Raw genomic sequence first — 12,587 nt, forward strand, 5'->3', positions numbered from 1 at the left:
ATCCAGGTAAATTAAGCCCACTTAGGCTTACATCCAAAGCTCATCAGCAGAAATCCAAAAATACCTAATATCCAACAGGCAAAATTCACAGTTTTAGGAATTCAGTAAAAAAGATACAAGACATACAAAGAAGCAGAAAAAATATGACCCAAATCAGGAGATTAATTCATAAAAACTAACAAATGATACAGGTGACAGAATTAGTAGACAAAGACATTAGATATTACTATAACTGTATTCTACATGTTCAAGAAGCTAGTGTAAAGATTGAACATGCTACGTAGAGACGAAAAAGGAAGAAAAGAAGAAAGGGAGGAAGGGAGGGTGAGGGAGAAAAGAAAAAAGGAAGGGAAAGAAAGAAAGAGAGCAAGGAAAAGAAAGGGGACGGAGAAATAGAACTTACAGAGATAAAAACTTCAACATCAAAGATAAAGAATACACTGGATGGATTTAATAGCAGATCAGACATCACAGAAGAGTAAACTTGAAGAAAAATAATAGAAACTATCCAAAATTAAACACAAAGAATAACGAATTTTTTTTTTAATCAAGTGCCAACAAAGGTCCATCTAGTCAAGGCTATGGTTTTTCCAGTGGTCATGTATGGTTGTGAGAGTTGGACTGTCACGAAAGCTGAACGCCAAAGAATTGATGCTTTTGAACTGTGTTGTTGGAGAAGACTCTTGAGAGTCCCTTGGACTGAAAGGAGATCCAACCAGTCCATTCTAAAGGACATCAGCCCTGGGTGTTCTTTGGAAGGAATGATGCTAAAGCTGAAACTCCAGTACTTTGGCCACCTCATGTGAAGAGGTGACTCATTGGAAAAGAGTCTGATGCTGGGAGGGATTGGGGGCAGGAGAAGAAGGGGATGACAGAGGATGAGATGGCTGGACGGCATCACCGACTCGATGAACAAGAGTTTGGGTGAACTCCGGGAGTTGGTGATGGACAGGTTGCTGAGAATTGGACACAACTGAGCAACTTCACTTTCACTGTTCATTTTCATGCATTGGAGAAGGAAATGGAAACCCACTCCAGTGTTCTTGCCTGGAGAATCCCAGGGACAGGGGAGCTTGGTGGGCTGCCATCTATGGGGTCACACAGAGTCGGACACGACTGAAGCGATTTAGCAGCAGCAGGGAGGCCTGGTGTGCTGTGATTCATGGGGTCGTAAAGAGTCGGACACGACTGAGTGACTGAAATGACTGACTGAAAACACTGAGAAGTGAAAGAACTGCAAGTAGCCAGATGTACATATAACTGGAGTCCCTGAGGGATGGAGTAAAAAAAGAAAAAATATTTGAAGAAATAATGACCACACTTTTCCCAAATTTAAAGAAAAAAGCACAAATCCAGAAAGTTTAAGAAGCCCCAAGCACACCATAATCAAACACTAAAAATTAGAGATAAAATCTTATTAGCAACCAGAGGGTAAAAGAAAACACACACACACACACACACACACTACAAACAGAAGACAAAAAAAAGACAGATTTCTCAGGAAAAACAATGCAAGTCAGAAGACAATGTAGGAACATCTCTGAAGGAGTAAAAGGAGTATAAACTGTTACCTTAGAATTCTTTACCTAGTTATTATTCAAGAAGGAAGGCAAAATGAAGACCTTTCCAGATATAAGAAAGATAAAGTCAATTTTTCACTGGCAGAAATGTGAAAGAAGTCCTTCAAGTGGAAACTGAATGATACCACATGGAAATCTGACTTAACACAAAAAAAGAAGAGCACCAGAAATGGTAACTATGTGGGTAAACATAAAGATCTTTTCTAGTATCTAAATTTCTTTTAAAAATAATCAACTGTTTAAAGCAAAAGTGATAACAATGTATTATAGGTTTAAAAACATATATAGTATGATAATACAGTACAAAAGCCAGGAGGAGAGAAATGAAAGCATACTGAAATGGCACAATATCATATGAAGGGAGACTGTGATAGAAAAATATCATTATGTTAGATTTAAACCCAAGCATATCAATAATCAAACAAAATATAATTGGCCAAAGCAACTCAATTAAAAGGCAGAAACTGGCCGAGTTAAAAAAAAAAAAGCCAAGACCCAGCTAAATGCTGCCTAAGAGAAACCCACTTTAAATATAAAGACACAAACAGATTAACTGATGTGGGAAGTGAGGGGAAGGTACAAGGATGCCCAGTTTCTGACATGGACCCACAGAGATCACACTCATTTTCCTCTATACTACTTGCCGTTGTACGTAGGTCCACTGTCCACGCTTCCTCCGTATCCTTTAGTCTCACAGTTGGGGGGAGCCCAGCCGTTGTCACAGTGACAATTTTTATTGCTATTACATACCTTCAAAACAATCAAAATACCACTTTCGTTAATTGTGAATGATGTTCTAAATCACGAACGCAAGGATAGAAACCAAGAGAAAAGACTAAATTCATGCAAATCCATAGACATTCTTTTTAAGAATGAAGAATTTATCAGGTATCTAAATTCCCCAATAACTAAAAACCTTAAGAAATCTCACTGAGCATCCCCATGGAGAACTCTCATTATTCAAGCACTACTTTCGTGAACAAACCAAGAGACTATTACCTACCCCATGTCCATGACACTTTTCCTGAATGTCACAGTCATAATTCAGAACAGAAACATTTACACATGCGAAATTTCTACAGATCTGAAAGAAAAAGAAGTAATGAATAAAGAAAACTTGAACACATTAGTAAACTAGCCAGGGGAAAAAAAGACCTGTGTGTAGATGATTTCATTGGTGAATTCTTTCATACTTTTAAGGAATAGTTAATTCCCATACTGCATATTTGATGAAATTAACTAACTGACATAGAACTAACAATCAAAAAGGACAAAGATGACACAAAGGCCTAAAACAAAACTATAATCTATCCTTCTATACAAATATACACGTAAAAATCTAAAGTAAAATATTCACAAATGGATTTTTTCAAATCAGACAGAGATAATCCCACTACTATAGAAAAGGCTCTGAAACGCCACAACTATTCATTCATGTTTTCTTTCTTTAGAGATTTAAATTAGTTGGATTTAAAATCTTTACTTTACCCTTGCAGCCTTTTACTTTTTCTCTCATTTTTCTGTTTCAGTCTTTCTGTTCAGCTTCCTCACAAAATCCTCCAACTTTATATAACAATAAATCTATAGTTCAGTTATATATGCATGAAGATGAACAGTGTACTAGGGTTAGGACAGGGAGACAGACATCTCTTCGGAGGATGACCAACTAATACCAAAAATCTTATCTTCTCATCTCCAACCTGCTCCTAGGGTAACAGGCAACTCGTTGCTTTGTTGACAAGACAGGAGAAGCAGACAGACAGAAGAAGGACTAGCTTCTCCATCAGTCAACTAAATGTAAGTCCATTTTCAATATCATGTTTTCCCCCACCCCTCTCAGCTGTAATCATGGTTTCCAAATCACCAATCTGTTTAGGGTTCTGCCAGGCCAAGATACAGGTTCTTTGTTCACACTCTATCAGTCTGCACTGTGAATTGTAGGTCCTACTACTCTGGCAAACTTTTTTTTTTCCTCTTTCAACTTTTCAAAACTTGTTGAAATTTTTATCTACTGATGCAATCTCATATACTTCACACTTCAGAATCTATTCCCTAATTAGTTCCTTTATATTTTGAGAGAAATTGGCAGACAAACAGGATAAATGAAAATTGCAATCCAGCACCTTTTATAGGTTTTTTTCCAATTCATATTTTCACTCTGAACTTGTAATAACTTATTCTAACTGACTGTAATGATTACTTTTATGTGTCTGCCTGTAAAAGACAGAGGTCCAGGAGTCAAGGCGTGGAAGTGGAGTGGCACCACTCACTATTTCTCTTCATGACCCATTAGCAAAATGTTTGCTCCCTGCTCCCACGACTTTATGCTCTATAGTTAATCTAGAAGTCTTAATTCTAGAGGGAAGAATGCTTCCATCAGGAAACACTTCAGTGATTCCACTGAACTGGAAGTTAAGACTGCCACCCACTCACTTCAGATTTCTCATGCCTCTAAACGAACAGACAAAGAAGGGAGTTACTGTGAGCTGATGTGACTGATCCATTCCCAAGGGAAAACTGGACTGTTACTCCACAATGGAATAAGGAAGAGTATGTGTGGAATATAGGAGATCCCTTAGGGTGTTTCTTAGTATGACCATTATAAAGACCGGTAGAAAACTAAACCACCCAATCCTAACAGGACTACTAACAGTCCAGAGCCTTTAGGAATAAAGGCTTTACAGCATCCTGCCAAGTAAAAAATCCTAATCAGCTGAAGTCCTTGCTGAAAGCAAAGACAATAAAGAATTAGGGAAGAAGACAGTTAAATAATACCAGCTATAAGGACTTTCCTAGTGGTCCAGTGGTAAAGACTGTGCTTCCACTACAGGAAGCATGGGTTCGATCCCTTGGGGAACTAAGATACCATAAGCCACATGGTGCAGTCAAAAATAAGAAAAAAATGAAACATCAGCTATAACTATATTACAGAAATGAAAACTGTAATTATCATGACCATTCCCTCATTTTGTTATAAACATGCTGTGTGTCCGTGTATCAAATACTTTTTTCTTCTCTCTCTTAGTCCCTCAGGTAGCATACAATGTATTACCTTTATATCATAGTATTTAAGTATTGCTAACTTTACATGACAGGATTTAAGTTACAGGCCATCAAGAAAAGTACACAGTAGCCAAAGAATTAATCTCCTCAAGGTAGGATTTAGTGCATTTTTGGTTACACATGAGATACAATGATTGTACACACTTCTACCATGTTATGCAAAATTATGATCATGCTATTGTCTTCAAGATTATCTCAAAGACTGTTATCATGCTGAAGATTATGTATAATTTAAGGAGATGCATAAGGACCCCAAGCTAACAAGATGCGGACCTGGGATGTTAATTTCATGCATCAACTTGACTGGCTCACAGGGTGCCTAGATATTGGATCAAACATTATTCTAGATGTTTCTGTGGGACGTTTTTAGAAGTGATTAACACATAAGTTGATCAAATGTAAAATAAGTTACCCTCCTTATCTTGGTCTTGTCCAATTAGTTAATGGCATGAATAAAATTAAAAGGCTGACCTTCCTCCAAATAAGAGAGAATTTCTCCAGCTGCCTGCCTTCTAACTGGAACACTGTTGTTGTTTTTTTTCCTTGCCTCTGGACTCAGACTGAATCATAACTCTTTCTAGGACTCAAACTCACTAGCCTTTAAACAGGAAGTACACCATCAGGTCTTCTGGGTCTCCAACTTGCCCACTGCAGATCTTGGGATTGTTATCTTTCATAATTGTGTAAGCTAATGCCTTATTTTTTAAAAAAAACCTTATACACACACACATACGTGCACACACACACAACCTAATGGTTCTGTTTCTCTGGAGAACCTTGACCAATTATTTCTCTATTATATTCAAACCAAAAACAACTAAACTGTACACGTGTTGAGGTAAACCAAACTTTAGCACACTGAGCACAATGCACAACTCAACAGCAAAAGCTACATAGGCATGAGACAAGAATGAATATTTTTCTACCTCTATTAACTAAAGTCTATTCTAGTGACTGTCTGTTACACTCAATGTTTGGGTTTGCCTCAAAACACCTATGCTAAAGCCCTAATCCATGTGTGGTGATATCTGAAGGTATGTGATTAGGGTGTGTTGATGTCATGATGGTGAAACCCTGGTGCAATAGGATTAGTTCCCTTGTATGAATAGATATCAGAGAGGAGACAGTCATGTCTGTACTTCATGAGATCCTGAACTGGTCAGGCCATGGTCAGGAAGGAGCCCAGCACATACAAGTACCTCGCTGGGGACATGCATATCCATGCCTCAAGAACCAGATCTACAGACTTCAGTTTTGGCTGCAAAATGTGAAATGGCTCCTAGGATTTCATTCCAGTCCATTTCAATCACAGTCCACAAACCAGTCCTGCCCATCCAGGGACTCAATTAGTGAACAGACAGTAGCCTTCTTAGGTACCTGATAGGAGTTCCACCCATCCATGCAATTGGTAATAGGCCTGCTGTTTCAGGACCCAACTGTAGACCATGTCTTGGGGGCTACCTCCTGAAAAGCGCAGTTCAGTATACCCAGGGACCAGTTAGCACCCATACCCTACCAAGTTCCTGATAAAAAGTTCACCAACCATAGTTCCCTGAATATCTAGAGACAGATTTGAAACCAGCTCCAAACCAAGTAGACTAAGATTCCAGAGATAATCCCATCTGCACACAAAACAGACAGGAGGTCTTTACCAGCTGAAACCTTTCTGTAAAGATTGGAAGAGGTGTTTACCCCCTTCAAATACACAAACACCAATGCAAGGCTACATGGAAAAATCAAGCAAATATGACATTACCAAAGGAAACTAATAAAGTTCCAATAAAAGGAAAAAAAACTTATAGTAGATGCACAAAAGATAAAGAGAAAAGAATTAAAGCATGCACTACAATAAAATATATCAAAAGACAGAAAGGGAAGAACAAAAAAACTACAAAACAGGCAACAAACATTTAACAAAATGACAGTTAAATAAGTCTTTACCTATCAATAGCTACTTTAAACATAAATGAACTAAATTCCTAAAACAAAAGACACAAAGAGATTGAATGTATTAAAAAAAAAGAAAAACGATCTAACAATATGTTGCCCACAAGAGATTCACTTTAACTTTAACCATATGCACCAGTTGAAAGTAGAGATGGAAAAAGATATTCCATGCAAATAGTAACCAAAAGAGAACAGAAGTAGCAACAATTGTATCACATATAATACACTTTCAGACAAAATCAATCACAAGAGACAAAGAAGGTTACTATATACTAATAAAGTGGTCAGTTCATCAAGAGTATATAACAATTACATGCACCCTATATTGGAGCATCTAATATTTAATCCAAATAATAACAGAATTGAAGGGAGAAATAGACAGCAATACAATAACAGTATAGGGGACTTCAGTTTCAATATTGGATGGATGATGCATACAGAAATGTAATAAGGAAACAGACCTGAAGAACACTACAGACCAAAAGATATATACAGAATATGTCATACAACAGCAGCAGAATATATATTTTTCTTAAGCACACACAGAACATTCCATGTCATAAACCATATGCTGGGCCACAAAGCAAGGCTTAAGAAGATCAAAATCCTATCTGGTTTCTTTTTCAACCACAGTAGTATAACTAGTGGAAAACTAGAAAATTCACAAAACTGAAAATTAAACAACACACTCCTGAACAACCAGTCCTGCCATTTGCAACAATATGGATGGATCTTCAGAGCATTCAGATTAAGAGAAATAAGTCTGATGGAGAAAGATTAATTCCATATGATCTCACTTATATATGGATTTTTTTAAAAACTGAACCCAGAGAATGGAAGGGTGGTTGCCAGGAAGTGGGAGAAATGGAGAGATGTCGGTCAAAAGGTATAAACTTTCAATTATAAGATGAATAAGTTCTGGGGACCTAATATTCAGCATGGTGATTACAGTTAGCAATACTGTATTATATTCTCAAAAGTTGGCAAGAGTAAATCTTAAAATGTTCTCACCCAAAAAAAATGTATGCAAGGTGACAGATGTGTTAACTAACTTTACTGTGCTAATTATTTCACAATATATATCAAATCATCACAGTGTACAGCTCAAACTTACAAAATGTTACGTATCAGTTGTATTTTAATAAAGCGGGGCTTGGCTGCAGGGGAGGTGGCGAGGGATGACAACAGTGGAAAACAAAGATGAAAGATACAGTAAAAAAAACCACAGGAACATTATCTGAGATTCTGGGGTTCCAAAGCTCTGTATTTGATTCTGTGATTTGAATCAGTAAATTTCCTGCTATGATTTAATTCAGACTTAGCTGAGTTTCTGTGAAATTTAAGAGTATTGACTAAAATTCACAGAGTAAATTTTCATCAGTTAAAAAAGCATAAGTGGACAGCTTCAGAAATATAGAAGTATATTCAAGAGCACAAAGACTGAGAAATAAATCTACATTACCAGTGTTTGCTCCAGGGTTGTAAAGACAATTTAATGTCAAGGAATTTTTCAACGTAACTCAGTACATGAACAAGTCAAAGGAAAATATGTAGTGATTATTTAAACAGCTATTGGAAAGTACTTATAAAATTTTAAAACTATTTGTTCTTTTCTTCTTACTAATTACAACTAAAAGGATTCTCCATTAAATGAAAAACATTATCTATCCCAAGTCAACAGTCAAAATCACATATAACCCTGAAAGACTGCACATATTCCCAGTCAAGTTAGGGAGAAGATGAAGTACACTATCATGATTATTATTTAAAATTATCCTGCAAGTTTTACCATTGCAATTACACAGGAAAAAAATTCAAATTGTAAGTATCAGAAAGGAAATAAACTTTCTATCATTTACAGATAACAGCTTACCTAAAAAATTCTAATACAATAATATGTAACACTAAGTGTATGGCTGGTGACAAAGTATATACAAATGAATATATTTTTCTGAATATCAATAATAGCCAATAAAAATATAAACAAAATAGCTTTTCTTACCAATAAAAACAAATTAAAAATGTAACATAACAAATTAGAAAACATAATAAATCTGTGTTATTCATAATAGCAGTCAAAATATAAAATACCTAGGAATAACAAAAAAATGAAAAGGAGCTTTATAACTAAAGCTTTAAAATACAACCCCCAAGAAATTGAGAGACATACCATGTTCTTCTATGAGAAGACTGAATAATGTAAAGATGTCACTTTTCCCCATTACAAATTTATAAATCTGATTTGATCCCAACCAAAATTCCAAAGCGCTTTTATTTTTAATTTTTTTTTTTTGGCACCTTGACAAAATGATCTCAAGTTCATCTGTAATAATAAATGAATATTAATAGCGAAGAAAACTATGAAAAAAGAATGAAGGGGCATTTATAAAACCAAATATTAAAAATACATTATAAAACTGATAAAAACTAAAAGAAGTCAATACTGACATATGAGTAGTCAGACCAATCAGTGGACATGATGTGAAAAAGCAGAAACCAAGCCCAAGTATATATAAAAATTTAATAAGCAATTTAAATAAGATTTTAAATTAAAAGAGATTATACTTGAGGTGTAGGCAAATAACAAATCATTCTAAAAAAAGTAACAATAGAAGTCAGCATACAGTCATCATCTCTAAATGAATAAAATGATAAAAAGAAAAAAAGAATGCCAACCTCATACTATACACTCAAACTGGACTAAAGAGATAAGCATTTCAAAAAAATTTAATGTCCTAGAAAATAATCCTCTGATAGTACACTAAGAAAAGTCTTTAAAATTTGAAAGTAAAGTCAGACTTTCTTTACTTTTCCTTTCTTAAAGGAAAGGAATAATAGATTTGTTTATATGAAAAAGTAAACATGGAAAAAAATACTAAAATCAAAAGAAAGAGGCAAGTAACAAACTGGGCAAATAAATTTTTGAAATGTTATTATATTAAGTTTTATATGACATAAGTTATAGCTCTTTAAAAATTGATAAGAAAAACACACCATTTTTTAAATAAGCAAAGAATATTAACAAGCAAATCACAAAAGAAGGAATAAATATATGGAGACTAAAAAATTTAATGTCACTAGCAGTCAAGAAAGAGCAAAATAAAAAGAAAATAACCAATGAAAGTTTAAAAACAATAGTACCTAATCCTGATTACAATATAGAGAACTGAAACACTAACTATTGAAAACTGCTCAGAAAGTAAACAGGGAAAAACTTTTCTAAAGAGAAATTTGGTAAAACTATATATAAAACCTTAAACATATGTACCCCAATAGGTTAGTCTTTAACCTCAGAAAACCACCAGGATGTTGTGAAATTTCTTATAAAGTCCTTTACCTCAACATTGTTTATACTAACCTCAGCAGCTGAGTTAATGGCATGGCAAAGTGAAAGTTGCTCAGTCATGTCCGACTCTTTGCCACCCCATGGCTATAGTCCACAGAATTCTCTAGGCCAGAATACTGGGGTGGGTAGCCTTTCTCTTCTCCAGGGGATCTTCCCAACCCAGGGACACAAGCCAGGTCTCCTGCATTGCAGGTGGATTCTTTACCAGCTGAGCCACAAGGGAAGCCCATGGCAAAGGCAGACACAAAAACACAAGGGTCTTTTTGTAAGAATGAGGGACAAAAGAATGCAAATTGAAAACTTGGTAGAAACTGAGGTAACCTGAAGGTCTCTGTCTTTTTCATGTGTCCCATGGTCCCATAATCAGTCAATTGTGTTCTCTCTTTCCTCCTCTGTTCTCCTATGAGTTGGTTTCTTCAACTTGTTCAACAATCCTGCACCCTTAGATCTATCCTATATAGCTTAAGCTTGCTATCACCCTTCTAGCCCTACTCCTACATTATGGCATCTCTCAGAGACTTCTCAGTTTCAGCTCTACTCTCAACTGCCTTTCTTTACTTATGTATTCCCTGCACAAATGGAATTAGGCCTAGCTCATCTCATCCAGAACCACTGGTAGTAACTCAGCAGCTAACTCTTGGCTTACATCTGATCCAAACAGCTGTCGTCAGAGTAGCAGGAAGCGTGGAGAGGACAAGCATTACAACACTTTTAGTACAGTCACATACACACGTACACATGTACATACACACACACACACACACACACACACACACACACTCCTGAAAATACCCTAAATATCCCAGCAAGTAGTACCCTGGCTAATAAACTACAGCACATTGAAAGGGGGATAGGGGAGGTGCCCAGTATATTACAACATAGAAACAACAGGTTATAATACCTGACTTTAAGGACGAAATCAGAATAACAGAATTATAGCTTCTTTTTATAGATATAGAAGTTTCTTTAATGAAATTGTGGAAACTACCATATTAGGTGCAGATAATGAATATTCCAACTCAGTGACCATTATAAAAACTGATCATTTCCATAAAGAAAGCATTATATGAAACTAACACAACTGTAAATCAACTATATTCCAATAAAAATTTTAAATGAAAAGAAAGCTTTATATGGCTATAAATCATCAGGAGGTATAGCCATTCTTAATTTTATTCTTGGTGGCTTTCTGTTTTTCCAAATCTCCACAATGAGTAGAGATTTCTTTTATAACCAGAAAAGAACCACTCACTTTGTATAATGATTTTATTTTTAATTCTTAAATTTTTTCTTTGTTTTAAAAAACATTTTTATTACCTTTCCAACATCACATCTGGTGCCTTCGTTCACCATGCCAGGATCTGGAACATCGGATCCAAGCTGGAAGTCCACACCCCAGCACTTGGTACCTTTTCCAGGAGTCTGAATGATAGCAGGCACAACTCCAAATACAGGCAATTGTTGTACATTCTCACACTGAAGCTTTCCACACAAAGCATTCCTGGAAAGAAAGAGAAATAATGCAAACTACAATGCATCTGGTGTAGATACAAAAGAAAAATTATATATTTTTGTACAGAGAGTTTATTTCTATTTAGCTGAAGGGAATCTCAACAGAGAAAGTGTGTGACAGCAACAAAGATCAAAGCAGCTCTCTTTAAATATGGCAAAGAGAAGAGGTAAGTGCATGTAAAGACACAAATTCCTAGGGTACTAGGGATGATGATGCCGACACCTAAGAATCCCTCTTCACTATCTGCTTAGGGCTCAAAAAACTCTAACTAATGTGGTTGCTTTTAAATGTGATATAATTTTATAAATGCTTTTACACTGAAAATAACAGAACTATACAGAAATTCAATGGTGTCTTTTTATTGAGTTATAATAAAGAGGAGTCAGATTTTGTAATGTTAAACAAGCTTGAAGGAACTCAATCGCTCTTCGCTTGGCTAACTCTTGCTTACTGAAAGACTCAATTCATTAGTTCATTAATTCACTAATTCAGTATTAGAACTCTACAAAGACCTTATTGACTACAATTCCTATTACCAAGGGTGTGTGAGTTAATGTTCTTCCTATATCTCTTCATGATACATTAAGTATCCCTAATATCAACTCTTAAGATGCTGCACTGAAATTTCCTTTTTAATTGCCTGTCTTTTGATCTAAGCACCTACCCTATTAAATCTCCCCTATGATATCACGACCAAGTCATTGTAGGATATGATTTTTCAATTCCTCTAATTCATCACCTCCTAAATATTCTCACACTATCATAACATTCTTTTACTTCCTGAGTTAACATCTTTCTCTCTGTAACTTTTCCTCATTGGTCTCAGATGGTCGACATGAGACCACACAGACAATATCTTTTCTTTCCTCTACATGGCAAACTTTTAGAACAACTGTCATGCAGTTCCGAATGACTTACTTCACCAGGGAAATATTCTACAATTATTTCTCAAGCAACAAGGAAGCTCCCCGCTTAAGTATGTTCCAGTTTGTCTCATTACCTATCAAGCACAGTGCTTGGAGTGAAACAGGAAACTTCAGTTACAGTTTGATAAACAAAGAACAAGATGAACTGTCATTTACTTCACTGAGATATTATACTTCTATGAAACCCAGGATGACAGTAGCTCTTATGGAAA

The 12,587-nt window shown here is 35.7% G+C and overlaps 1 protein-coding gene across 1 annotated transcript in view; it reads right to left on the reverse strand.

Annotated features, from left to right (window-relative positions):
* The window catches only part of ADAM9 (ADAM metallopeptidase domain 9), a 96,394-nt gene that overhangs the window by 16,456 nt on the left and 67,351 nt on the right, over nucleotides 1-12,587 (reverse strand). The window contains exons 16-18 of the mRNA XM_005698844.3: nucleotides 11,254-11,437; nucleotides 2,584-2,664; nucleotides 2,225-2,330 (exon numbers count right to left, since the gene is read on the reverse strand). Of these exons, the coding sequence (XP_005698901.1) occupies nucleotides 2,225-2,330; nucleotides 2,584-2,664; nucleotides 11,254-11,437 (371 nt within the window). The remainder of the gene's footprint in view (nucleotides 1-2,224; nucleotides 2,331-2,583; nucleotides 2,665-11,253; nucleotides 11,438-12,587) is intronic.

Source organism: Capra hircus, chromosome 27 (assembly GCF_001704415.2).
Source record: "Capra hircus breed San Clemente chromosome 27, ASM170441v1, whole genome shotgun sequence".
Taxonomy (NCBI): domain Eukaryota; kingdom Metazoa; phylum Chordata; class Mammalia; order Artiodactyla; family Bovidae; genus Capra; species Capra hircus.